We start from the raw sequence: 27,443 nt of genomic DNA, 5'->3' as shown, positions 1-27,443 counted from the left end.
CATCCCCTCCGAGTGTTCTAGCATAACCTCAGAAGAAACTTTGACGGGAACCACCACGTCGGACGCAACGTAGTCAGTCCACGGTTGACCCCGGTCGTCCCCTCAGATTCCCAGCTTACCCCGGATCATCCCCTACAGCCTCAATGCAACGCCCCCTTAGGAATTACGAACAAAGCATTCACCACGTTATTTCGATCAGTCGGATTACGTATGTATATCGAGATTACCACCGTGATTCTACCGGCGTTCACCTCCGGCCGTCCTATGTCTGTTGTAGCAAAAGTGGAAAAAAGGTTCAACGCCTGCTGCTTCATCCGATCTCGTTCGACACCCAACCTTCAACTTTACCCCAAACCTCCCCGTTCGCAAGTTCTCGCGCTTTACCTCCTGAAGATGTTCGCCCCGAGCTTCTCAATCTCTCGCCCCTCCGTCGTGTTCCGCCCCGCCGCCTCCAGCAGCCTCGTCCACGCCTCGCCGTCTCGGAGCTTGACCGCCTCCTCCGCCGCCTTGACCCGCATCCCGCACTTCTCGTACATGGTGATGCTCGTGCCGGGCTCCAGATTCGTGCACTTTGGCACGAAGACCGCGGCCAGACGCGGGTTGCCCGCTTGTAGCGTGAGGTTGTAGAACGGCTGGTGATTTATCGTCAGTACAGCTGCTTCAGGTAATATCGTGTGACATGATGGGGGCCGGGGGTCAACTCACTTCCCATCCGATGGGACTCCTCCTCGTCTTAGCGAGCTCTTCAATCTCGGCCCAATCGCGTTTCGCAACTAACGCCCGTAACCTGTTCCACCAGAAACAAAAATCAGAAAGTTAGCAAACCTGGCACCTTATCACACAAAACATAACGGGGCAAGGGGTAGAAAAACTGACCTGATCCACCAAGCAACCTTCTCCGGCACCTTGAACTCGCTCTGGATGTTCTTCGCCCGCTTGTGATAGCCCAGCCGGATCAGCTTGAACATGGTCTCGTTGACGCTCAGGCCCGTGAAGGTGTCCGTCAGGTCGCGGTCGAAGGCCTCCTGCATCCGGAGCAGCGTCTGCGCCTCCTTGAGCGCGTGCACCTCGAACGAGGCCTCGCGCGAGTCGGAGAGCAGCTTGGCCGCGAGCGCGAGCTTGTCGGACGCCGTGCGCGCGTCCGGCTGCCGGAGGCTCTCGCGGAGGAAGACGCTCGCGCCGTCGACGCGCCGGTCGTCCTGGTAGTACAGGTCCTTGAGGAGGGCGTTGTCGCCCTCGCGCGCGGCCGAGGCCTCGACGAGCGCTGTGGCGGTCGGCCTGGCGTTGATGACCCGGAAGAAGGCGGCCAGCGGGAGCTTCTTCTTGAGCTGGAGGAGGACGTTGTACATCAGGTCCGTGTCGCCGCTCTCGATGGCCTTGTCGAGCGCGAGCTCGTCCTCCTCCATGCTGAGGAGCAGCGGCACCTGGCGCCCGCCGCGGGGCTCGTGGTTGAGCAGTTCGGTGGCGAGGCGCGAGCGGCCCTCGTCGTAGGCGGCGCGGGCGATCTCCTCGAAGGAGATGCCCGGCTTGCCGGAGAGGCGCTCGACGATGAGGCGGCAGATGGTGTCGTCGTCCTCGGTGCCGGAGCGGACCTTGGCGGAGGCCCAGTGGACGTAGATGCGGTCCGTGGGGAGGCGCAGGTAGCCCGCGATCTTGAGGGCGAGGAGGTACTCGTGGCGGTTGATGAGGCGCTTGATGAGGCCCTCGGGGGTGAGGCGCTGGTACTGTTCGTAGGAGAGGGGGAGGCCGACCTCGAAGAAGCGGGCTGCGTTGAGGACGCGGAGGATCTCGCACATGTCGACGAAGTCGTCGCTGTTGTAGATGTCCAGCACGGACTTGCCGAACGAGGCGGCCTTGAGGAGCTGCTTCTGCCAGTGCACGCTGTACTCGCGGCCCGCGGCGTTGACGCACGTGTCGACGGCCTCGGTGAGGTTGGCGCGGATGAGCTGGATGTAGTCGTCCGCTTTGGGGGACTGCAGCTCCAGCTGGCCGACGGCGTCGAGGAGGATGGAGGCGGGCGAGGATTCGGCGCGTGTGCCGAAGACTTCTTCGGTCGCGCTGGGGACGCGCTCGAGGAAGTCGCAGACGTCGTTTGTGATGAGCCTCGCGCCGTCGTGTTCTGCATGTTTGTTAGAAAGACCCTTCGCACCCAGAACGAACATGACGAGTTTTACCTGAAATTACATGCACCCGCCCATCGTAGAAGAACTCCGCAGACGCATTATCCGGACCGATGACGTGCACCTCGTCCTCCCACGCAATCAACGCATCGGAGCCGCACCACTCCACATACTTCGGCGGGATCTTGGACTCGGAGTCGTGCTCGATGAGCCGCTCCTGGAAATCGCTCGATATCACGTGCGCCTTGCCCGTCTTGGTATACAGCGCAACGAGCCTCCCGTCGGGCGACACGCTGATGTGGCTGAACGGCCCAATATCTAAAAACCGGTCCTCGCACTCAGCCGCGTCGACCACGTACACCGACTCCCCGATGCTCAGCAGCACCTCGACGGAGCGCGAGAGCGTGTGGTCCGGGGAGACGACGGCCCAGCTGTGGATCTCGCCGAGGCCGTCGGGCGGGCGGGCGAGGAGCCGCGGCCTGGGCTCCGCGTAGCTCGTCACGCTCACCAGCGACGCGCTGTTGCCCCCCAGGAGGGCGACCATGCCGTTCTCGTAGAACCGGCACCCGACGACGCCGAGCTCCTCGGCGCCGTGGCCGAGCGAGAACTGCGTGAACTCGCCCTGCAGGTCGTACACCCTCACGGTGCCGTCCGCCGTGACGACGAGGAGGCGCTCCTCGCCGCCGGCGACGCAGGCCCAGCCGAGGCCCTTGACGGCGGCGGCGGGACCGCCGGAGCCCGAGCCCGAGCCCGAGCCGGGGGCGTTGGCGTCCCAGGGGATGTGGCGGAGGAGCTTGCCGGCGTAGGAGTAGACGTCGATGCCCGGTTTCGCGGTGGAGGTTTTGTTGGCGCGGTAGGCCTGGATCTTGGTGTCGTCCCTGAGGAGGGCGAGGGCGCCTGCGTAGGGTGCGCCGGCGACGATGTGGTTGTCGAGGTCGAGGTCCTGGTCGAAGACCTCGGTGTAGAGCTGGATTTTGCGGTACCACTTGTCGCCGACGTTGTCCCATCCGGCTGAGGGGTGGGAGACCTCCATCATGTCATCCTCGAACCCGATTCCCGCGCCCGAAATTTCTGCTTTGTGTGTCTGTTGGAACAGTCCTCTCCGCGGGATGGTGAGATGTTTTTGAATATTTCGTTGCGTTGGTGAGATTTGTGTGTGATGAGATGGGACGTGTCGTTGATGAGAGCTCCCCGGAGCTTAAGGTCGTTGCCCAAAGCTCAGAGACGGGACGCACCTGGACCCCAGAGCTTGCGCCACGAACTGAGCCTCAGTTTGAACACCGGGGACCTGCGGCTAATCTCCGGATCCGAAGCCAAACTGCGTCATTGCAATCCACTCACCAAACCACGGGCTCACATCGATAAGACAGAGCCCCGCGTCCCTTCAGATCAGCAGGCGGGTTGTCGCATTGCTTGCCCCCAAGTTCAGGCCGCTCTGGGAACACTGGTCTGGCCGTGTTGGAATGCAAGCAGAGCTCATGCACCAGACCGTCCGTCGCCCAGCCGTTTGACCAGAGGTTTTAGCCGCTTTTTTTCTTTCCCAAGCCGAAAAAGAAAAAGAAAAGAAAAATTCCTCCTGTTAGTTTGTCCATCGTGCCGGAAAAAGGGGTGGCCTCCGTTTGCAACCGTAGTAAATGCGCCCGACGACGATATCATCCCTCCCCTCCCCTTCCCCCCAGAATTCTTCAACGTCGCCAATACCAACATGCCCGACTGGCGCTCGGAATACCTAGCCTCCATCCGGGAGCAGGAGAGGAATAACCCCGTCAACCTCGAGATCGTTCAGCTCTGTAGGCGCCCTTTCTACCCCTTGCGTCCTCCCTTTTCTCCCAACAGACGTCGCATCTAACCATCTCCTCCAACCCCTCCAGGTTCCCAACTATCCGACCGCGTCGCCGCCCTCGAAGCCGAAAAGGAGCTCCTGAAATCCAAGATCGCGCCCGCCGACGCGAAGACGAGGACGACAAACGAGAAAGCAGCGCCGATCGACACGATCAGCACCGACCCGAGCGTGAACCAGCTGCAGCTCAACCTGGCCGAGGCGCTGCGGTCGAACGGGACGCTGCAAGACCGGGCGAAGAAGGCCGAGGAGGAGGTGCAGGTGCTGCGCAAGAAGAACAAGGACGATGCGCGGCAGGTGAGGAACCTGACGGCCGAGAAGACGGCCCTGGCGACAAAATTGAAGGATCGCGAGCACGAGCTGCGCGAGAAGAGGAAGCTGGTCGAGGTAATACACGGCGTCACTCGCCGCAACGACGCATAGCAGTGGCTGACTTGGTACAGAACGTCCAAGACGAGATGATCACGTTGAACCTCCAAGTGGCCATGGCCGAAAAGGAGAGGGACAAGGTCAAGGCAGAGAACAAGGAGCTCGTCGATCGGTGGATGAAGAGGATGGCCCAGGAAGCCGACGCCATGAACCTTGCAAACGAGCGCTGATGATGCGACTATTTTGTGTTTATACCCAAGGAAACCACATGCTCTCACGCCCTTCACGATGCTCCTTCTACGCGCCTCTGCTCTCGCTCTATGGGAGTATCAAAAAAAAGAAGAATCTACAGGTAACAAACCCAACGCTATTTCCCCACCCTAGGCCAGTGTTATTTGTGCTTTTCCCACCAAGAATGTACAGATGCATTGATGCACGCAGCAAATGCCAACCCCTTCTAGTCAAGCCCCGTGGGACATCATACAATGCTCGGTGTTTACTGATTCTTCTTTGTAGAGATGCAATAGGAGCCACCGGAATCCGTCCAGCTGACGTAACCTCCTTCGGAATATGTATGACGCTCCACATCAAGGATGTTGTTGGCGACGTCGTTCATGTTTCGCGAGCCCTGGTCGTTGACGAACGACTTGAGCGATACGACTTTGCAACCCTTCTTCAGGTCGAGAAACTTGTCGACAAGCTTGCTGTTGAGCTCGGGCGTGAAGGCTTGGTTGTTGACGAGGATGACATCGGCGCGCTTAAGGACCTCGTGTATCCTTGAATTCTTAGTAAAGTCGCCTCTCTCGAGGTTGACTCTGCCAGGGAGGAGGCCCCACATCTTGCAACGGGCGCCGAACTCCTTCTCTTGAGCCTCAGCAAAGTCGCACGGGTTGTCCATCATCTCGCAACCCCAGCTCTCGCAACCGATTTGCAACGCGGCTTGGAACACGACGTTACCAACCCCGGAGCCAAGGTCAATGAAGACTTGGTCTGAAGTTAAGCGTGTCTTTGCAAAAATCTCGGAAATGAATGGGAACAGTAGCTCGCCGTACACGTTATCCGTGCCGTTCTTGTACTGCTTCAGCTTTTCGACGTTTGGCGAAACGGTGCGGTCGTAGACTTGGGCGAGTATGAACTTGGCTAGTTCGTTAGGCAGTCCATGCATCTTATCCAAGTTCTTTCTTATCGTCCCGTTGGCGGACAATGCACGGATCCGCTCGTTTCCATCTTTCAGAGCTGTTGTGAAGCCTGCAAAGTCGTCCCTGCCTATCGCCTTTTTCAACCGCCGGATAATGCCAGTGTCTGGGTCGGTAAACTCCTGCGCCTGCTCCCCAGTAAGGTACACATTGGCAACCCACTCGACCACTTGCCGAATGTCCTTAACTGCATCGATTTTGCCATCTTCGTACAATAGCTCGTACCTGATAGTCCCGTTAGTAAAATCCAGTAACAAACTAACGCAACGCCCGCAACTTACGACTCTGCGCCGTACATACTAGGGTACTGCAGCTTGACTCTGATATCATCCTTCTCAGTTGCCTTGAGCACACGCTTAGCCTTGGGACAAGACTTTTCGTTCGTGATATGGGCGGCATGAATCAGCCTGCTCAATGGTTTGAGCCCCTCCTTGAAGGCGCTTTGGCGGGTAAGAGTGCGATTTTCGTCGGAAAATTCGCATGAAGCGAGACGCAGGCGCTTAGGCGCCTCGAGGCCCTTGAGGAAATCCTCGTCTTCGTCGCCATCGGAGTCGTCATCGAACTTGGGCTGGGAAGGCCCCGGCCCCGCACTGCCGGCCTTGCGCTTGCGGTCGTTGGTCCGCTTCTCGTCCGACGAGGAGGGGTAGGGCGAAGCGCTCTTGGTGCGGGAGAGGAGGGACTTGCTCCCGCTCGGTTTCGGTGAGGCGCGCGGGGAGGCCTTCGCGGAGGTCGCCATCAGCTTAGGACGCGACTCGACGCGGATCACCGACTTGGGGGCAAACTTCTTGCCGCCGAGGATCGGCATAGTGACTTTCGGCTTTTTGCTGTTCGTGCTCGGTCGTCGGTGTGGGAGCTGTACGGGAGGTAACAGAGGCGCTGGGCGCGTGACTCTCTTCAGGACGCAGACGCCGCCTGCTACGCGGGTGCGGGGGAAGAAATGAATGCGATAGTGGGATGTGCCGGAATATTGCCAAAGTAACGAGTGAAGGCGTTAGGAGGGCTGGTTATGTTCGGGTGTCATGAGCCTCAGGGCATGACAGGGTCGGTCGGTGGAGGATTCGGGACGGAGGGAGAGGTTGAAGTTGAGTGAGACGAGACGGGGGACACGAGGCGATTTTTCGGGAGAAAGGCGAGGCGTGGACCTGCGCCCGGGACGTGACTGCTCAAAAAGTGGAGATGGCATCTGGGGCCTTCCTGACCCAGGACCCCGAAAGTCGCGGAAATTCCCCGGCGGAAGGTGGCAGGAACGGGAGACCTGGAGGAGAGGAGGGCCACCCAGAACCTGGAAGTTGGATTATTAAGACACCAAGAACAGCCAGAAGTGGCCGTCCCGCCCCTTTCTTTTCTTGCTGGACTCGCCCCATGCAGCCTTGAAGGCTAAACCTGGAAGTTGCATTGCAGCAGCTACTGCTGCAGCAAGCAATTGCACCCGCAACCCGAAGCATATCATTCCCGCCGTGGGTATGCGAGAGAGGTCGTGGGTTTAATGCAACTCTTTCGCTAAGCTTCGGCGTAAGCAACTTAAAAAGGAGTAAGTCTATATTCTGTGCTCAAAGAAACGTTCCTATTGTCCGTCTGAAGGCTCACTGATAAATTTCGACTGCGTCTTATTGTAACTATTCTCTTTAATGACTCCTCGCGCGAATCAATGTGTCTCATCAGTACTTCTGATGCGGAGCTCTAGCCAATCAGGTAAATTCTCGGCTTTTTCTAGCCAATAGAGAATGATTCGGGGGAGGTGAGTTGGAGAAATAGTGGGTATGAATGGGGCGATATGTACTGCAGCTCACCGAAGATCTGAGGTAATTTAATAATTTGGCCGTCTACTGCTGTTGAGTTGCAAGTTTTACGCCGAAACTGATATCGCATTCTCTTGATCGTCCTTCGTTTAACTTTTAACTACACCTAGTTCAGCTAGCTCGCCTGCTTTCTCTTGTAATTCCATTGGCCCCCCTTCAAAACTACGACCTCAGTGCATCATGGACAGGAAGAGACAGTGTTTTCCAGAGCTCCTGGAGTCAACTACCTGTCCGTACCAGGTCACACCTCGGGAACACGCCATGACATATTCATATTCAGTCTCCCACTTCTAAGGTCTCTTCGCGCGTCACACCTAACTGGAACTTTTGCACAATTTGTTCGCAATAGCCAGCGCAGCGCAACGCCCCTGCTCAATGGCTCCGTCCATGTAACCCACCCAGCCGTCCGCATAGTCCGATCCAGCAAGTGTAAGTGTATCAGACACCATTCTGTTCTCCATAAGGTGACCAAGTGTTCCTGAAAGTGCCTTGGCCGGGTAAACAGGCCAGGCCCCTTTGGAGAATTGGTCGCTGCGCCAGTCGTGCCAGAGATACTCGTTGATGTTGCCTAGTTCAACCGAACCGGGCTTCAAGTTGTCGAGTGCCTCGCTGAGGATTGTCAATGGTGGTCGGTCGGCTGCTTCGAGACGGCTGCTCTGGAAGGCAACTATGTTGACGCCCCCGGTTTTGGAAGCAGATTCCGTAAAGCCAAAGCAGGCGGTTTTGGAGGGAGTAGTGACGCCAAAGAACTTAGCAGCACTGTTTGGCGAGTGTATGTGAAGCTTTCCGCCAAGATTGTAATGTACGGTCGACGTAAACGAGGGAGGCAACGGGGGTAGGAATTCGATATCGGCAAGACAATGTACTGGTACGGTGCAGATAACGTGGCTCGCGGAGAACTCCTCGCCAGCCTTGGTCTTCACTGTTGCCCTGGTCGACTCGGACGCGATAGAAGTGACATGGCGGTTGAACAAAGACGCACCCTTGAACTCTGCGAACATCATGTCGGCGAGAGCCGTGGTTCCCCCGGGAATCTTGAAAGTTCCGTTGGCTTCGAGGTATCGCTGGAAGTCATACCCCGAGAGAGCATAAAGCCGCAGAAGACTCAGGAAACCAATTCTGGATACGTCAGTCAGGCCTGCGGTCGCCATCCACATTCTGAGTAGCTCCTTGTCGTGTTCCGTGATATCCATCTGGCCCAGGCGCTCTTCGACACTAATATCCCACTTGACGATGGCTTCTCGATTGTACAGGGGACGAGTCGGCTGGGGCATGACAATCCGACCACCGTCGCCATCGACATTGAAAAAAGCCTCTGCGAGAGGAAACACCGATGCCGCCGCATCTTGCATGCTTTGTACGTTGCCATCGATATTGCACAGGCTGTCAGGACTGTTGCCAAAGCTTTCCTTGGTCTCCGTGAGGCCGTAACGGCTCACCTCACTCCATATGTGAGGTTGTAACTGGTGGACCCAGCCGCCGCCCATTTCGTAATCGTCGTTCTGCCCTTTTGCCGTCCATGTACGGCCGCCAATGCGATCCCGAGCTTCGAGAAGGAGCACGCTCAGGCCTCGGACGCTCAAGTCTCGGGCGGCTGTTAAGCCTGCGAAGCCGGCACCGATGACGATGACGTCATGGGATTGGTGGACATCGTTGCTGTCGGACTTGACGGCTGCAGTGGGGAGGCCGGTGTTCACGACGTTGGCCTGGAAATCCCAAGAGTATCCTTCTTTGGTTTGAGAACACATAATAGATGTTGATGTTGAATTTGGCTTTGATGAAGAAAAGTATTGTATGGTGGGTGTTTTGTTGCTTTACGCTTGGTTGTAGGCTGGGTAAACTTGAAAAACATATGGCTATTTGAAGGACATTATCCTTTTATCATACCTCGTGACCATACACTCGTTTAAATCTCATTGTGGCAACACTCCGGATGGCGCGGGCTACCGAGATATTTAGACACTGGAGGAATATCGGACGACAACGAAAAAAGAAGCAGAAGCTACATCATACGGGCGATATGGATAATCTATTCTGTGCTTGTTCGAAATTTGCTCTTTTGAAATGTTTAGCCACATCGCCGCCGCGGAAGCCGAAGCAAGTCCGCCCACCTGTTGTCATGTGGCTGCGTCCGCGGCTACGTGATGAATCTTCAGACTCCAAGTTCGCCGTGCGCAACGTGGTTCGACCTACCCCACTCCATGCCCATACCCTAGATTCGCGGAACTCGCTAGACTACAACAAACTATTCCTCGACAACGAATCTTGCGCCTTCATCGCCACTGCGGAAACTAACCACTGTTTTATCGGCGAGTGACTCGAGTTCAGTGAGTTGCAAAAGAGGCACCGACGAGCTGGCGCCTGGGCTATTGTTTCTTTCGTCCGAATCCTGTTCATTTGATATGTTGTAAAACAGCAGAGGAAGGATCGCTGACTTCCACACGGGCTGTCTTTCCCTGTCTTGGCAACTTTGAATGTATGCGGTCACGAGCAGGGCTGAAGTCAGTACCAGTAAGACTCCAGGGTAAAGCAGCCACAACCCATCCAGGCGTACGCAGATCGACATTTGATTAACAGTTCCCTCCTTGTAACTGCGCGATGTCTCTGTCGTTGACAAAGTCAGTCCGTTAGCACGCATGCGGTTGGTAATGGCCATCGACATATTGTTATGCGCCGCTGCCAAGGCCTCAAACGTGGCGTTTCCTCTCATATGGAGGGCTTTAAGCCACCAGCCTGTCTCGCACTTGACCTTGCTGTTGATGCCTCCGATGGTATTGATCGATGTGTAATTCTTTTCGAATGAATCGGGTGAATACCAGAGCTCGGATGAATCGAAGAGTCGACAAGACCCTTTCAGATTATCCGCGAGGAAATTGGTGATGCCAACATATTCCAACTCCGGCAAAACTCTCAGGCATTGATGCGGAGCCTCGTAGGAGACTCCGCCTGAACTCCAAGAGGTCCAGTTTAGGCCGTCTCGAGAGACGCTGGTGATATTGGAAAGGTCGTAACTCTCGCCGTTGAGAATACAAGGTCGAATCATTGAGACATACTCCCCGTAAAACTCCTCAATCGGTAAATTGTCACGAAAAGCCATTGGCTCATCTGAAATCAAACGCTCGCGAAGAGTTCCGTTCGTGATAGCTCCTTCATAATGGCGAACACAAGGATAGAAGGTGCAGTTCGCAGCCGCAATATCAAGGTCAGAACTGAGTTTTGGCATGTTTTCGTACTTATGTTGGCAATATCGGTTTGCCTGACCTTTTTCGTTGACCTTGGCGACGCACCCTGCCGCTGTGAGGGTCAGGAAAGACGTCATAAAAGGTGTTGCATATGTTGTTGACGTTGTCATGTTGAATAAAATTGGTTCAACAGCGGTGTTGATACCGAAATCGGAGTTGTTGTGGAAGCGGTATTCAGGCTGATATCTACCGTTCACTGTAGGGCCGCGGTCGTCGAATTCGAGCAATCCAGACCTCACGTCGGTGCACTTGCTGCAAACGCCCGCAGACGAGTGTGTGACTCCTGAAATACTCCCAAATGTACAGTTGCCAGAATCGCAATCGAAAAGCTGAGAACTGTCGGGAAGCATAGAAAGCAAACCGTTGATGACAACGGAGCTCATCTCCCCACTGAGAAAACCGGGATCCCTGGTGGAATCCAGTCCTGCAACTCGTTCGGCAATTGAGATGCGAGCGACGCCTTCGGCTTGAATCGGGCATGGATATGTCTTGACAGCTTGCTGGGAAAAGGGTCCGATGGCATAGGAGGCAATGACAATCAGCGCGCCCAGTACTGTTGGTGGTCTGTCGCATTTTTCAGTAATCCCTTCTGTTCATGAGTTCAAAAACGACGTACGACTTCCAAGTGTGCAGCAAGAATTTCAGTGACCCCCAAGCACCTTTGCTGGCATCGTCAAATCGCTTGACATGACGCAGCGGCCGCGGCGACGCCATCCACGACCATTTGGCTTGTCCCATGACTAATTTCATCAGTATCTTGCATGCTCTCTTATTGGAGAAGAAAAAACACGTACCTTCTGCTGTTATCAGTACTACTGCGGCTCTCAGGAGTGTGGTGAAGATCGCAACGAGTGTATTGATGTTGACAACATACGCCCAAGCTGGTTGCGGCTTCTCATTAACGGCCATCATGAGAATGACCATGAAGACGAAGGCAGCTACAGAGATGAAAAGCGTCACCAACTCAAATGCCCACTGCTTCAAGGTCGCGAGTCTATTGAGTGGCTGGTACAACAGGCTGTTGTTCTCGGTCTCGTTGACATTCACCTCAGTGCTGTCTCTGAATTTGGTTGAAAAGGGACTACGAATTTCCCCTGAGAGCTTTTCGTCGTTGGGAACGGCTGAATATTCGACTGCAGGGCTTGTTCCCGGAGCATCGCGGTGTTTCCGACTTGACGCGCTCGTGTCATCGAGAGTTACCGCGTCGTGGTGAAAAGATGTGGCAGATAGGCACGGAAAACCAGGGGTTGTAGAAGATGACCCGTCGCCATTGATGGCAGAAGGACTTCTGTGTGCGGCCATCTCGAGCTTTCCGATACAATAGAACCAGAAGCCTAGGTGAAAAGAAAAGACCGCCCTTTATGTGCGAGACGATCCAGGCATGCGTACTCGTCGGCATGACCCCGCCTTTGCCTCGTCGCCTCTACGAGGTCAGGCGAGCTTATGGCTGCTCGCCGCGTCTCGTCTTGCAGGCTTGGCTGCAGTACACTATTCTACATGTAATCATTCTGTGCGGTAACGTTAATCAGAGCCTGCTTTATGTGTGATCAGGCTGACATTTGCGCAGATGGACAACTTGAAGCCTGGAAAACGTTTCCGCTGACAAGTCATATGCCAAGCGACGTGCTTTCAGCAGCCATTTCACCAACGGGCTTCATTCTAGGGTTAGTGCATCAGCTCTTGCTAGACGTATTCTACAGACGTACGCTTTGATGAAGAGTGAAGACTGCTGACCTTGGATAATTCGTCTTCTTTTAAGCAGTTGCGTCGTAGATCTTCGTTGTCTTCTCGATGATCTTCTATATTGCAATGGGTCTGTCTGGTGGTAGAGACTGTGACGTGTGGGCGAACATGAGATCGATGAGCAAGCCGTACCAGAGACAAGCATGACCTGGCCCAACGGATTTTGAAATTGCAGAAGAACTAACGGCGTTTTAGTCCGAGAAACTGCCTTCTCACGCAGCCTTGTGTTTCCCACGACGAAGGCAATATTTCCTGCAGTAAGCTGGCACTGCGACACACCTTACGAACTTGGCATGCATCTCGATGCGTCACCTACCATACCGGGACTTCAGGTGACGATCTTCTGCCTCTTACCGGCAGGCAACGGCCACCTATAAACGACTATGGCAGAATTCGTCGTAAAAAGCGTCTTACCTGAGCCAACAAGATCATCACCACACTCGAGAAGTTGTTCACCGTGAAAGCGGGTTCGGTGAGCTCAATCGAGACGCACCAACATTACCTAACAGCTACGGAAATTACAGGCGGTAACAACCGGTAGAACCGCTCGAGTGTACCTACGTAGTCAGCAGTTTCCGAACTCCCTCTTCCAATGACTTCTCTTTTGAAATCCAAGCGATGCATCCAAAAGCAAACGAAGCCTGGCAACGCCTGGATAAGGCTGCTCATCAAATTACGGATCTGGGCCAAAACTTATTCGAAACCTCGTACGACTGCACCTACACCGCCGGAAGTCAAGCCATAATCCCGCTCCTGTGTGGTTATCCATCACCCGCTAAGACCTGAAGCATTCACTCAGAGCGGAACGCAAGCAGCGACGATGGCTGAAGGTATGCGTTGGAGATGGAGAATTCCTTCCTTCCCCAAATACCGGTTCCGCCCTGGGGACACTGACGCGATTGTTCGAGCCACCGCCCATCATCGCAAAGACCACGATCGCTCCGTGATATGGTTCTCGCCACGCGAGCACCTATCAATTCGCGAGTCGATAGCGACGCCCTTTCCACGGATGTCGAATACGGGACTCGGCTCGCTCGATCGGCTACCTCTCGAGATTCTGCAGGACTTGCTGTTACATCTGGACATACACTCTTTATTTAAATTTCGACAAGCAAACACCACGTCAAGACAGATGGTGGACAGTCTCAAGCAATATTCACTCATGTTGTTGCACGGGCTAAACCTCTTCTGCGCCTTGTTACGAACGAGACTCGCTATGGACACCTCTCTTCTTGAATTCTACGACGCACTTTGCACAAAGGCCTGCGCCTTTTGCGGTGTATTCGGCGGGGTGATATCCCTTCTGACATGGCAGCGGTGCTGTTTTCACTGCCTACGGGAGGCACCTGAAGCCCAAGTACAAACTCTCGCATTTGCTAGGAAGCACTTTTGCTTGAATAAGACCGGGATCACACACCTGAGGTCGTTCAAGATCCTGCCTGGAACATATACAATGGAGAGCTCTGCTCACAGGTCGCGGGCTCGGATCGTCTCTCTTCATCACGCCGAGCTGGTCGCAACAACTCAGCCACACCCGATTAACTTATGTCTCAACGAAACTTTGAACTTTGCAGCATCATGCGCGCTTCCTTCTTACGATAAGACAACCGGCAAAGTCGAGAACGGGATGTCATGTGCTGGTTGTCAGCTCAACACGCCGCCGACTTCAATATGGGTACTCAGGTACCAACAAATGAGAGATAAGCATTCGAGGATACCCAAGGACGAAATATATACGCGAGATGACTTCTTGGAGCATTTTCGGTCTTGTCGACTGGCGCAGCTTCTATGGAGGGCCTCTTGTGGAGATGAATCCGCGATGGAGAGTATCGGCGACTTGAGTTATGAGGCGCTGCTTTGAGAAGTTGTTTCAGTCCTGACGAATAGACTCTACGTGAGAATCAACATCGCGGCTGGTGTAGCTGTATTTCCGACTATTCACGCGTAACGTGATGAAAATAAGGTACTTTGGTGAGTTTACAGACTTGAAACACCCCTTCATCTTGCAAGGTATGCCTTGACTCTTGAGTTGCGATCATGGGCGCAGTTAAAAGCTGGTTCGTGACCGGCAATCATTGCCGAGTTGCTACAATTCCAGAAGGCTTGGCCTCCAGCTGTTGGATTCACGGCAAGTACAGGGCTTAGAGCCAAGTAGCTGACCGGGTCGGGCACTCCGATTTGAGACTTGGGGCATAAATCATGGAGTGAATCTGTCTCACTAACACTCATCATGACACGATGAGAAAAGTTGATAAAGCTCATTCAAGTGAATGCTTGAGAGTCCCTAGCTACGCCAGCCTCCAGCCACAATCAATATTAAGATCGTGGACGTGCTGTCTTGCGATGGTCTTATGGGGTAAGCTTCTCCATGCTTTGGTCGATGTGGCTTGCGCAGGGATAAACGGGTGAGAAATAAATCCAGATCAATGTCTTGCACGGGGTTCGGAGCCTCCCTTACTTTAGCGAAGCTGAAGATCTTGTCCACGTTGCGGGGACGTCCCTCTGCATGCCAGAGATTCTATGGCCACCTATGTGGAAATTGCTGCTAAGACAGCGCCCTGAGATCTAACGATCAGTCTGTCTGGGACACCAGCCAGCTTCAGTTGATTCATCGTGGACTCAAAAGCTGATTCTGACTTCAACAGAACTCAAACTATTTAAGAGGGAAAGACTGCCCGGGATATCTCTCCCCATGCGTTCGACCATCAACTCACACAACAGTCATCTAATAAGCACATCCCATTCATCTTTCAGCTATGAAGAGGCTCTCGGTCTTCAACCTAATCTGGTCCCTTTCCGGGGTGGCCTCCGCGGCAGTCTGTAACAACAACTGCGGCCGTCAAGTTGCAGGCACAGCCAAAAAGGAACCCTCGATCGCTTTCAGGTCGTCGCAATGCGGAGCCTTCGTGACTACCTATGTCACAGTGGCGGCTGGGTAAGGCGAGATCCAACTAGTATCGTGCGAACGATATAAAAGCTAACATTATTTCCAGACCTATTGCTACACCTTCACTTCCGCCCACTGTCAAGGGAAGAAACGTCCACGCCCCACGTCAAGAATCCGCGGTGCCAACCATAACCGGCATCAAGCCTGCCTACGCCAGCGCCTGTCCCGATGTGACCGCCTATTGGTCAGCTTGCCAGTGTTTCGACGGCATCAAGGCTACAACCATCACGGTCACGGCACCTACGAGTGTTACTCCCACCAGCCTCACCTCCGCCACCGCTTCCGCTTCAGCCTCCTGCATAGCCGGAGCGGAGTTCGCCCTCCACGTCCTCGACGAAAAGTCAAGCTTGTGCCGGAACGTGCTGCAAAAGGAGTATCCATATGTTGAAGCAGAAGAATACAACCTCAAAAAGTTCGTACAAGGCCGCGTCCCGGTCGGAACCGGCCTCGCTCAGTCCCCCAGATACTCTCAACAAGACGACACCCAGCCCATCAACTACAACGGAGTCAAAGGTCCTGCGGGCTCGAACTTCAGATGCAACATCGTTGTTCACCGCGGCTACATCAAAGCCTCCTACCCTGGCTCCTACGAGCTCTACATCAACGAACCCGAGGATGTCATGTTTGTGTGGGTCGGCGACAAGGCCAAGTCCGGGTTCAACGCCGGAAACGCCGACATCAGGGCGCAAGAGGGTCGTAATACGTTTCCATACAGCACTTTTATCTACTTTGAGACGGTCGAGGAGTACATCCCCTTCCGCATCTTCTGGGCCAACGGCAAGGGCCCCGGGAGTTTCAGTGTCGGCCTCTATCCCGATTATGTTCTCATCATCGACCTGCCAGAGGGCGTTGTTGTCGATAATCCTGTGTTGTACTCGAACTGTTCGGGAGATGCAAGCCCTGCTCCTGCGTGGCCTGCCTGGCAAAACGAGATCTGGGGGTGATTACACATAGGTAAAGACGGCATCCGGCGTGCAAGCTCTGTGTTCGGATGAGGGCTCGACTTGGAGGTTTTTAAAGTCAGAGGTGTCACACATAGTTGACGGCTTATATGTCCTTCAAAATTGCCACGATGTTATTCTTTGGAGGTACCCGATTTACTATCAAGACGACAGGAAATCCTGCTTCGATCCTGCCATCACATTCTTCTAACGACCTAGAATTCTGCAGTGGAATGCGCAAGGTGAACCACGCATGCCCCATTCTGACATCCAAACAAATACATGCATCTCTACCCATCCCTGAAACACCCTACTTATTGCAAAGCTGCCGTAAGTTGAGGCTCGATATAAAAGACTGACTACTTACATTACTTAGACTTCGCAATGAAAGTTGCATCTACCTGGCAAGAGTTGGAAGGAATGCTTGTAATTTATTGAAACTGAACAGCCCTGAGAATAGTAGGATGATATTTCACAGCCTTAATACATGTTGCTCCAAGATCAAATGAATGCTTCGTCCAAACGCCACCGTATATGCTGTCACGTATACCATGCCAATATCCCTACACATAGTAGCTTCTTCAGTCCAACTGAACATTGCGCTCATGCGACCTAAGTCAAATAAAAATAAACATGTCGTACTTAAGACACCGTAAATCTGCAAAAGTACGCTTCCGAAAGTCTCTTGCCTACAGTCTACTGTCGAGGCACTCTCTCATGATCAAGCAAGCGCCAATGCCAGACGACAAACCGTCCGTCGAAGTTGGGAAACTCTGATGGATAAGCCAACACTTCTTTGGGCTCGAACTCCAGATTGCGGTGCTCGTCGCATTTGAACGCGGCATCGAAAGCGCTCTCGGAAACCGGGTCTTTGGGGTGGTTCGGGAGCGAGTTGTCGTCGGCATGCATAAACTCCACCACGACGTGCGTCTCTTCCATCAGCTTCTCGAACGTCTCCTTCACGCGGGTGATGGCAAACGGGCTTGTGGGCTTCCCCCAAAGAACCCGGAACCAGAGGGTATGGCGCCCGTGGTGGCCGGCGTTGTGTTGCACAATGTCATACAGATCTCCCATACGCAACTCAACAAAAGGCGAGTCCGACCCGGGCTTCAGAGACGCGCTCGCCACTTTCTGACCCTCGGGTGGGAGGTCTGATATGTCGAACTTCATGTATCCCAAGGACGGCGGCGGAGGTTGCGAGACTAGCATTCTTCGCCAGCTAGCCCCACGACGAGTAAACCGTCGTCGAAGCTGTCCTTCTTCGAGCTTCTCCTCGGCGCTGAGCTCAGCCGGTCTGACCTGGCTCCATCCTCCCCAGATTTCTTGAGTCGTCTGGACGGGTCGACGCGACCAGGGAAGCTCATAGAACGAGTTGGCCCGGCGATGGAGGGAATAGGTCTGCCCGCGATCGAAGAAGCACTTGTTGAACTTTTTGGCTAGGAGTGGGTTGATCACAGGACGAGAGCTTTTGATATTGGTTTTGGCCTCCTTGTCATCTTGCTGCCCAGTCGCGGAGGCCTTTTCGACATCGCCGCTCGAGTCTTGCGACGATTCAGCAGCCACCGGTTTGAAGAATAGGGCTTGTTGGACAGCCGGGGAAGCGTCTATGAGTGCTTTCCAGGCTTTACTCACGCGCTGTGCAGAGACAAGAAGGGTGGTCATGTCAAGGTGGATCAGGATGGACTCGAGGAGCTCAGGGATGGCGAGGGCCGCCTCCATATGGCGTCTAGATTGCTTTGAAGACATCGCGCTATCGCACAGTGAATGAAGTTTGATGATGACGGGTCCTGGTCAGGTGTAATGAAGATGAGGAGATCCACTTGGCTCACGTCGGCTCGCGCGGGGTTCGTACGCCATCAGATCTCCCCCTCTTCCAGCAAAGAAGAACCGTGTACTTTCATCCAGCCCAGATGACTAAGCCTGCAAGACATTGATTGAAGCGTGCATATGACGTGGTGTTTTATGTCAACGACATTCAATGCTACGAGACAGATGTGTCTGGAATTGGCGCTCGCCGTGACAGGCTTTCCCGCGTCTTCGGGTTTGCCAGCACGATTTGCCGAGGTGCGAGTCGCCGGCTCAATCGCAAACAGTTCGACTTTGTGTTCAATTGATAATATGCCTCGAAATGACGAGGACTTGCGTTTCCGGGAAATATTAACGTTAAACACGGTCACAGTCGGTCACATGAAGCCTCGCGTCTGTAAGATCCCCTCTTCAACGTGTGTTGTCATGTTTGTAACCTATCGAGATGGCGTTATTGGTGGTGTTCCCCCGTACAACTCGAAGCGTTGCTGATCCGCAGACAGTTCTTTGAAATAAGTCCCTTCTCCACCGCCACTGAGAGTATCTCGCCGCGCCGTATTTCCTGCCATAGCCTGGACCGGCGAGAATCTCCCCCTCTGCCTTCTTCTAAACATCCAAAACCCTAGTACGCCCCCTATCAGCGCCAAAGCGCCCAGTGTTCCGCCGACCGCACCGCCTATTACTGCAGATCGATTGCCATTCGTGTTGGGTGTGGATTCTGTTGAGCCGGCGCTCGTTGAGGTATCCGTTGAGCTCGTTGTGCTAGCTGTGCTTGTGGACGATGTAGATGTGGACGACGACGGCGCGACAACTTGGCCGTTGACGATTTTTACACCTTGACCAGACTCGCAGCATTTCCGGGCAGGATCCGTGTTCCCGCAACAATACGAACCGTCAGAGCATTGGGTTACCGGCATATCGGTCTGCGCCTGTGTCGTATTGGGAGATACCTCTACATAGACGTCGTGGTCAGCTCGAGCTCACTCGACGAGTCTGTAGATCAAGAATGAGAGAGTGCCACTTACTCAGCTTGCTGTCAATACACAACTTGAGGCATTTTGGCGATTGCCACGTCGGATCGGTGCAGCTTTCCCGCCAAAGTACTCTCGCGCCCTGATTCCAGCAGAGCCCGTCTCGGCACGTGTCGCCCGTGAATGTGTTGCAGCACATGCTGTGCCCGTTCGTGCTGCTCTCGCAAGGCTTGTAGGTGTTCTTGCCAATGTCGGATACGCTTTGCCGGTCGGTGCCGTTTGGCATGTAGCATTGTGCCGCGACGATGCCTGCGAAGCAGGCGACTCCGAGCCGCCTGAGGGTAACCATGTCGGTGTCTAATTCGTCCCGGATCGTTTACTCGGGTAGTTGGACTTCGTGCTCTGGAAGGGTGTTTAGAAGACAGACACAAAAGCCTGCTTATCGAGATACAAATAACAATACTGCCGTTGAAGAAGAGGGAGAAGACCGAAACCGGTCCCAAAGAGACATGGGGTGCATGGGCTGGGTATAAGTGTCACTCAGGATCTCGGGTGGCGGGCTCGATGGTTCATCTCACAGCCCTGCGGGCAGGGGTAGAATGTAGGTCAAGACACGCCGGGATGAGCGATGGCGTTTCACGATTGGGATAACAGTCCGCAAACTCGCATCTGTGGACGCCAAGGATTCTTAGCTGAACGGGTTGCTAGACCGAATTGGAGATGGCTCGCGTCTCTCCGTGTAGGCAACGGTCGTGTTGAGCGCTAAAGCCGGGATAGCGTGCTTCGCGAGGCTTGCTTTTTCCAATCCGCCACGTCTGAGATTCTTGCTTCGCGCGTAAAATTAGCAGCTTTTCGGAAATTGTTGATTAAGGGCCCGAGATGGAAGAGAAGACTGGCTTCGGGAGGCTGCTTGACGTCCCAAGCCACTCGTGGAAAGGTTGTATGTGGTCGTATCACGATGCAGGTGGTATATCAAAAGGAGTTCGGACGTTGAGTGGCGTCATGATTGATCGTGCATCAGACGTCATGTTTGGAGGCTACTGATATGTGATGATTGGAACTATTTCTAAAGTGAAAAAAAAAATCAAAAGTCTATTGGAATGAGAACATGAAGATTGCAGAATGGAAGCTATGAGTCTATGAATGTTGTTTCTGTCGCTGTTCAACGCCAGTTCATCCGGGTCCAAGGCAATTGACGGCCACCGGTAAATTACCGATCAAACAGTGTAGGTAAGTGGAGTGGAAATAAAAGTGAAGTGTGAAGTGCGGTAAGTATGCAAGTGAAAGATATTTTAGCATAAGATCTTTCCGAGAGATCTAGAGCTGTCTGCACGATCGAGACGATTGATGGATACGCCGACTTCAAGCAACTCTGTCAATCTTGAAGCCACCCGGGACCCTGTGTTGGAAGAAGCCCTCGGGGTCGTACTTCTTCGCCGCGCACCTGATGCGGTCGACATTCTCCGGGCCGTAGCTGCCGAGCACATCCTGGATCGCGTCGCCGTAGTTCATGTACTTGAACTCCTCGCCCTTTCCGACCGATCTCGAGAATGCCAGGATCCTCTCCTTCATAGCAGCCAACAGTTGGAACGCCGCCGGGTAGTCCTCCTCGGTCTTATCGCTGTACAAAGTAATGGCTGAGACCATCATGAGCCTGTTCTTGGGGGATTGATCGAGACCAAGCACGTTGCCTCCCTTTTGCGCGCCGATCTCGGCGATGTAGGCGGGATGGGGCTGGAAATCCATCAGCGTCGAGAAGTTTTGTGCTCCGAGGGTGGCGTTAAGGGATTCAACGAGGGCGGCGTGCTGTTCGATGGCGTAGCGCACAACTCGCGCGTCGGTGGCGATCATCATCGAGCCTGCTCCAACGTTCCTAAAGGCAGAAATGATCAGTCATCTTGAGTTCTTGTATGGTTGGAAGGCATTGTTGACGAGACTTACCTCGTAGCTGCAGCCACCGAGGAAGAGTTGGCAGCGACAATAGGTGAAATCGTGGCCTTTGTGCTTGGTGCCAAGGTCGGGATGCGGTTGATGGCGTCGTAGGCTGTGGTGTTGGAGCGGCCCAGCGTGTTGATGTTGGTGACCTGGAAGTTGATGCCCTTAACCTCGCTCTTCGGGCTGTAAGAGAGCATGCCAATGAACGCATTATCGGCCAGGGACTGGTCATGATTCGGGAAGTCGGCAATCGCGTCAGCTACCTCGTTTGCGTACTCTCCGCTGATGGATCTGGTTTCGAGGGTCACGTTCGTGAAGGGGAACGTCTCGATGTCGAACCTCGTCACGACTCCAAAGTTATTGCCACCTCCCTTCAGAGCACGGTATAAGTCCGAGTTAACAGTCGCGTTCGCGTTGATGACGTCGCCGCTGGCCAACACAACCTCGTAGTTGACGACGCTGTCACAGCCGAAGCCGGTCCGCTGCGAGTACCACGAAACACCGCCGCCGAGGAGGAAACCGCCGACGCCGACGGCGCCTTCTCTTCCGCCCGTCGCAAATCGCCCGTGAGTTTCAAGTTCGGAAAAGACACTCAACCATCTTGCTCCGGTACCAACGCTCGCATGTGTGGTCTTCTCGTTGTAGACCGTGGCGTTCAGTTGGGACAAGTCGATGGTGATACCCTCGACGATGTTGTTCGAGTTATCGGTCGAGTGAGCACCGCTTCGGATGGCGATATGCCAGTCTCCTGCGCCATCGCCAGCATCACGGAGGGCGTTGATGGTTTGAGAGACTTCGTCGGTGTTGCCCGGGAGAACGAAGCACCAAGGACGTCTGCGGGAGTTGAGAGACCAGTAGGTCTCAACCAACTCGTTGTAGCGGGGGGAAGCAGGGAGGTATACGGCGTGGGATAGGTTGGCAGTTATCAGAGCGTCACACTGGAGTGGGTGTTAGAAATAATGCAAGGGTGATCGGTAAGGTATTGGCTGCATACTGGTGGGAAGCCGGTGAGTGTGACACCTTGGGTGTTGTTGAGTGGTTGTCCTTGCACACCATCTGCCAGTAGCATCGAGAGTAGCATGGCAGCCGTACCGGCTGAGTTCCGAAGTTGAGGAACAAGCATCGCACAAAGAATACGAAAGTTGCTGATTTGCAGAAGGGTTGATAAGGGTGAGAGTTGATCAAGATGGAAATCTGTTGTTGTGGGGCTTGTATGAATCTTCTGTTCACAGTCTCACGGCAAACCGTCTCTATTTGAATCTACCTGGCGTTCAGTAGTCCAAGCCAGTATTCTCATTCCTTACGTCCCTAAATCGCTTCAAGTGAGGATCGCCATGAGGATTCTCACGAGGCTTGCGCGCACTGCCATCGTTAGGCAACGACTTAACAACCTAATCGTTGAGCTGTTGAAGCCCCGTATTATCATCATGTTCAGCAAATTGAACAACGGCTGGATTCGTGCTTCGGGAAGCTTTGGTAAAGTGAACGGGGCTGGTGTGTTCGTGGGCTTCGGAAAGCATTTTGGTGTTGCGTCGTGCTACCTCGCAAGCCATGCTGATTGGTTCAATTCTCTTGCCAAGCTGACGATAATGTGGATAATCCCGCATAACCTCGCAAAGCACGCCGACTGGTCAACTCTTTCGTTCCAAGCACCGCCAATAAGTTCCAACTTCAGTCAAGCGTCCGATGATAGTTCTTTCATTAACTGCGGAAGGATTCAATCATCATCTCACTGCATTTCAGCCCTTTCAGAATCCTTTAGCTTCCCTGTTTAAGCATGTTTAAGCCACCCGTGCGGAAATAATGACGGAGTTGAGAAACTCAATTCACTAAAAATGCGACGTGGATGTATCCGTGGATTCTGATCTTACTTGTCATTGAAAATTACGCGTATTTTGCTTTTCCCATTTACACGTATTTATAGAGATTTCATTTATCAATGCTTTTCAATTACACGTATTTCCTCTTCTTATTTACACGTATTTATAGAGAGTTCACTTCCTAAATACTGATCAATTACACGTATTTTCAGAGCATTCTTAGGGGCTTTGATCGTCATTTTGTTCTTTATTTCGTTATGAAAACTCATGTACTTCCTGGTGTGCTATGATACAGGCTTTGGCTCGCTTCGCGTCTGGGTACCCATCCAATCTGCTGGATCGGCCACCTTATCCAAAAACGATGGACCTCGTCCAGAATTGTGTAAATGCGGTCAATCAAGTGTACCCCCCAGCCCTGAAACCACCAATGGAACTCCAGTCGATGAAGAGGCACACATACGAAAGCCAAAATACAGAGTGCCTTGTTGTTTTTATTCCTTAGCAGAGCGAGGAATTCGTCTGGTATTTTGTACAACCAGGTGAAAAACGCTTTGACTTTGGCCTCGTTGCCAAGGTCCTCGCCATAGTACACAACAAGGGCTCGCCTGAGATCTTGGAAAGCATTGAGCAAGAGCTCTCTTGTCGGGTCGTCTTCCGGGGTGCTTTCTTCAATGTAACCCTGGAAGTCAACCAGGGCTTCAACGTCTGAAATCTTGGTCTGCCAGATCTCGTTGACTTTGACAGAGTAGAAGAGGTACGAGATGGGCGAGGTGTATATGGCTCCGTTATTTGACTGCAGTACGGTGCGTACGCCGCGGAAGAGAGGGAGCCAGCTGGGCAAAAACTCGTTGGAGTCATCCTCCTCATCTCGCAGGTTGGCGAAGGCAATGAACAGGGTCATGATGCTGAAGGAATGCATGGGTATTAAGTTGGTTATTGAGATGTTGGATAAGAGAGGTGCGGCCATGGAAGTGGCCATATTGTGACGAGCTTTCGAGTGGGCGTAATAGTACTGACGCGACTCTGGCCGAAAATGTGCCAGGTGCGACGCCGCCAGTGCTAGCACAGAATAGAGCACATAAGGATGTGAGAAGCCCAGCTGCGGGACGCCCACAAGAAAGTAGTTACGTGTAACTGGGTCGCCGGATAACGTGGGAGCGGTCGATACGGTGTAGTGGTGAAGAAGCTCGAGGTCCAGGACTGTGAGGTTTGTTATGCCAGCAACGCCAGCACCGATATCATCCGAGGGTAGCGCTCTTAACAACGGGAGGGTAGTTATCGTCTGATCACAACTTGAACAACGTGTCGGAGAATGACTTGTTGAAGTTGTAGGGCCATTCGCAGCCTGAATCGAGACGCCAACTGGATCGTCCGGATAACTACACTCCTCTTGACGTCTTGTGCAATTTCGGCAGGACGGGTGCTCCTCGCCGCACTAGAAAATCACGTTAGTTTGGCCGGGTTTTCCGTCTAAGCAGTCTGATCTGAGAGCTCAACTCGCATACCTTGACCTTCCGTCTTTTGCAGTTCGAGCAGCCGTTTCGAGACTTGGCGTGCGCACGTCGAGGAGGATGTTCTGACGACATGGGCATCTGGTGTTACCAACAGCGAGCAAAATGCGAGGAAATGGCGAAGAAATGGCGAGCAAATGACGAAGAGGGAGTGTTGGCGTAGTTGTCTCGGACAATGAACGAGAGAAGTAGAGAAATCGACCTTAATAAAGTGGGAACCTCGGGTAATTTGCAGATCCGAGCCTTTTGCGAGGTCTCGCACTAGTAGACACCTCGGATGAAGGACACTAGTATCCGAAGCTGAGCACAATGGAGGAATCAGCACTATTTATGTTGAAAAAAACCCTCGACCACTTTCTTTCCTATATTTATTGCGCATGAAAAGTTGAAATAGGAAACAATCCATTTCAGTACTGCAAGTACGGGTTGATATGACGGCTAGATTTGGTTAGGGGATCTTCAAAAACTGGGCCTCTAACAAGTCAATTGCCTCGCTGGAGTCAGCCCTACCTCATCAGGACGACGTTGGAGTTATGAGCCACCCATCAAGCTGGATCCCACTAGCGTCCGGGAAAAGCCTTGCCTCTGGCTTTGAATCTAGTGGTGCGGGTCTTCGAAAGTGATTTTTGATTTCCTCGTTTCTACTCTACCTTCATCACCTCTATCTAGTTCTGACGGCCTTGAGGAAACATCTTTGGTGTTATGTTAGTCCGAGATAGTGGTACCCAGGAGACAGCGCTCGGCAGCCACTCATAGAACTGACGATAACAACGCTGAATGATTGACACCGGCAAGGAAGAGGTCATCAAATTTCTTTGATTATTACAAATACACACTGGCTATACAAGCAGCATAAGCGGCTCGTCATGTTCTCTTGTGGGAGAGTGATGACGCAAGCAGTGTTCATCTCCGGTACCCCTCCATGTCGCTATAGGCAGAGACCGAAATGCCTTTACCTGTGACAGGGAGAACGCGCCTTGGAATTGGCCATGCCAATGAGACCCGCTTCCATTAAGTTGATGGTGCAATCCTCCATGTGTGTATACGCACAAGCTATACGCTCCATGCATACGAACGTGTCTTGGCCACGGCGAAATTTGGGCCGGACTTTTGCCTCCAGCTGCAAGTGATATCTCATGATGAAATCCTTGCCCGATGTTATGTCTCTGCCTAAAGCCACGTAAGTGATGGGACGCTATCTTGGCTATAGGGCTGATCTATTCGAGCTATCAAGAGTTGAGCTGCAGGGCAAGGTCCCACGCAGCTGGGACAGCACATTTTAACCTTTGAGTTGACTCAACGTCTCGCTTTTCGCCTCGTAAAACCTTGTAGGGCTTAGCTGCTTTCAAAACACCGTTGATTCTGGTGTAGTGGGACCGTGTTCCGCGGCGTTCCGATGCGCAATGACGCCGGCGATGTGACTTGGAAGCGAGTTTTCATGGCCGCCGTTGAAGCCACTCTTGGCGTACATGCCAACCTATGGTCAGTAGTCAAGAAGAGACACATTTTGCTAGTGTGGCAATGTGTATTGGAGCATGGGAAGTTTCTGCGGAAGCTGGTGGCAGGGACTGGGCCTGAGTTGTAAGGGGGCGACACTTTGTCACTTAGCAGCCACCCTTGGAACGAGTTCAACGCGTTATCCTTCCCTGAATGGTTTAATGTTACAAAAGTTTCATTTCAATGATGACCGCGTGAAGATCTACACCTTTCTACCTACTCCGCGTCGTGGAATATTGGTCAAGGGTGACCCAGCCTCACCTCAACGGCCCAAAGTTTTGTTTGATTCAATCTTGGAGCCCTCTGATCGACAGCTCTGCTTTTCAACGGGAAGTCATCGGCCGGAATTAGGTGTGTCTCTCACTGGAAAGCCGACTTGTTCGCCTCCAAGAATTCCTTCCAAGACGTGGCCTTGAGTCCAACTCCTGCAAGAAGGTCCAGACTCTCCTTCAGATCCTTCCCAGCGTAGTATCCAGGCTCCTCAATGAAGAGATGGTTCTCCAACATCTCATCAGCAAGGGGTCCAGGCAGGAAACTCTTGTACGTCTCCGCATCGATGGGCACGAAGCGAGCGGCCTTGCCAGTCACCTCCTGAAACCCGGAAACAATTCGCGTCGGGGTGTAGTACTCCGCGGCCGCCAAAACCTGCTTTCCAATCACCGTGGACTTGTTACGAATGGCCGCAACAACAAATTTGCCTGCATGCACTGATCAGCATGCCGCCTCCGCGAGCGAATCACAAGAACGACTTACCGACGTCGGATTCAGTGTCAATCAGAGGGAACCTGGCCTGGTCGCTAACGGGGTACGACAGGGTGTAGACTCCATCATCACCCTTGCGGATCATTTGCAGGGCCGTGAAGTTGCTCATGAAGTATCCGGGCAGGACGAAGGTGGACGGGATACCCTTCGAGCGGATGTACTGCTCGACTTCGGCCTTGTCGTCGAAGTGCACGACGTGCTTGAGACGACCATTGGTGGTGTTTGTGACGTGAAGAAGGGAGGAGTAGATGAGGTGGTTGACCCCAGCCTCAGCGGCAACATCGGCGACGTTTTTGCCGTGGAGCTGCTCCTGGGTGCCTCCGCCTGCCATAAAGTCGGGGGTCGTGACGAGAAAGACGGTGTCGGATCCCTTGATGGCTTCAGCCAAGGAGGACTTGGACGTCATGTCGGCCTCGTAAATGTCAGTCTAGCGCTCACCAGTCATTGGAGGACAAAGTACATACTGCAACAACCTCAACGCCCTTGGCAATCAAAGCCTGAGCTGCGGGTTTGGAAGCATCGCGGCTGATGCCCCTGATCTTGAACTGTTTCGAGAGAATAGCGTCGGCTAGAACAGTCCTTACAACAGAGCCACCCTGATTGCCGGTGGCACCAAAAACGGTCAAAAGCTTCGACATTTTGGAACGAATGAGTGCAAAGAAGAGGCGGAAATATTGATGTTGACTTGACGTTGGAAGCTCAAATGCGTAAGTTGCAGTGGTTCGATAGTTGCTAGACATGAGCAGAAGTTGCTTTTATAGCCACAACCATCACGTTATGCTCATCCTGGGTTCTCCGTCAGTCTGCTGCAGGCAACGATGTTGAACGTCACGAGCAGTTGAGACGAGTCAGTTGATGTGAACGGGGCAGATGCGAAGCGTTTATCGACCAGAGCTTATGAATCAATGGGACGAGAACGGGCGGGATTCTTGGTCAGAAAGACT

General features: G+C 53.3%; 7 protein-coding genes across 7 annotated transcripts; 2 read left to right on the top strand and 5 right to left on the bottom strand.

Annotated features, from left to right (window-relative positions):
* Positions 1–380: 380 nt before the first annotated feature.
* On the bottom strand, positions 381–3,216 carry CkaCkLH20_05206 (uncharacterized protein; the record flags this gene model as incomplete). The annotated part of the gene is made up of 4 exons (XM_038887925.1): positions 381–632; positions 706–787; positions 877–2,119; positions 2,175–3,216. 4 exons carry the CDS (start codon positions 3,214–3,216, stop codon positions 381–383), a joined length of 2,619 nt encoding a protein of 872 aa, XP_038746967.1.
* A 609-nt stretch (positions 3,217–3,825) lies between these two features.
* CkaCkLH20_05205 (autophagy protein 16) lies at positions 3,826–4,559 on the top strand (the record flags this gene model as incomplete). The annotated part of the gene is made up of 3 exons (XM_038887924.1): positions 3,826–3,910; positions 3,992–4,347; positions 4,404–4,559. The coding sequence occupies 3 exons, from the start codon at positions 3,826–3,828 to the stop codon at positions 4,557–4,559; spliced, it is 597 nt and encodes a 198-aa protein (XP_038746966.1).
* A 266-nt stretch (positions 4,560–4,825) lies between these two features.
* On the bottom strand, positions 4,826–6,330 carry CkaCkLH20_05204 (histone-lysine n-methyltransferase; the record flags this gene model as incomplete). Its single annotated transcript, XM_038887923.1, has 2 exons — positions 4,826–5,750; positions 5,807–6,330. The coding sequence occupies 2 exons, from the start codon at positions 6,328–6,330 to the stop codon at positions 4,826–4,828; spliced, it is 1,449 nt and encodes a 482-aa protein (XP_038746965.1).
* Positions 6,331–7,638: 1,308 nt separating this feature from the next.
* CkaCkLH20_05203 (monoamine oxidase n) lies at positions 7,639–11,723 on the bottom strand (the record flags this gene model as incomplete). The annotated part of the gene is made up of 5 exons (XM_038887922.1): positions 7,639–9,030; positions 9,879–11,130; positions 11,183–11,306; positions 11,361–11,626; positions 11,686–11,723. 5 exons carry the CDS (start codon positions 11,721–11,723, stop codon positions 7,639–7,641), a joined length of 3,072 nt encoding a protein of 1,023 aa, XP_038746964.1.
* Positions 11,724–15,065: 3,342 nt separating this feature from the next.
* On the top strand, positions 15,066–16,200 carry CkaCkLH20_05202 (uncharacterized protein; the record flags this gene model as incomplete). The annotated part of the gene is made up of 2 exons (XM_038887921.1): positions 15,066–15,244; positions 15,303–16,200. The coding sequence occupies 2 exons, from the start codon at positions 15,066–15,068 to the stop codon at positions 16,198–16,200; spliced, it is 1,077 nt and encodes a 358-aa protein (XP_038746963.1).
* Positions 16,201–16,893: 693 nt separating this feature from the next.
* On the bottom strand, positions 16,894–17,916 carry CkaCkLH20_05201 (F-box domain-containing protein; the record flags this gene model as incomplete). The annotated part of the gene is made up of 1 exon (XM_038887920.1): positions 16,894–17,916. One exon carries the CDS (start codon positions 17,914–17,916, stop codon positions 16,894–16,896), a length of 1,023 nt encoding a protein of 340 aa, XP_038746962.1.
* Positions 17,917–20,336: 2,420 nt separating this feature from the next.
* Positions 20,337–27,137, bottom strand: CkaCkLH20_05200 (FAD binding domain-containing protein; the record flags this gene model as incomplete). The annotated part of the gene is made up of 8 exons (XM_038887919.1): positions 20,337–20,847; positions 20,916–21,847; positions 21,904–22,004; positions 23,204–23,929; positions 24,115–24,164; positions 26,102–26,435; positions 26,491–26,911; positions 26,964–27,137. 8 exons carry the CDS (start codon positions 27,135–27,137, stop codon positions 20,337–20,339), a joined length of 3,249 nt encoding a protein of 1,082 aa, XP_038746961.1.
* Between the last annotated feature and the right edge of the window lie 306 nt (positions 27,138–27,443).

Source organism: Colletotrichum karsti (genome assembly GCF_011947395.1).
Source record: "Colletotrichum karsti strain CkLH20 chromosome Unknown Scaffold14, whole genome shotgun sequence".
Classification (NCBI taxonomy): Eukaryota; Fungi; Ascomycota; class Sordariomycetes; order Glomerellales; family Glomerellaceae; genus Colletotrichum; species Colletotrichum karsti.
Note: the sequence above shows the minus strand (reverse complement) of the source record. Positions and strands in the feature narration are given on the sequence as shown.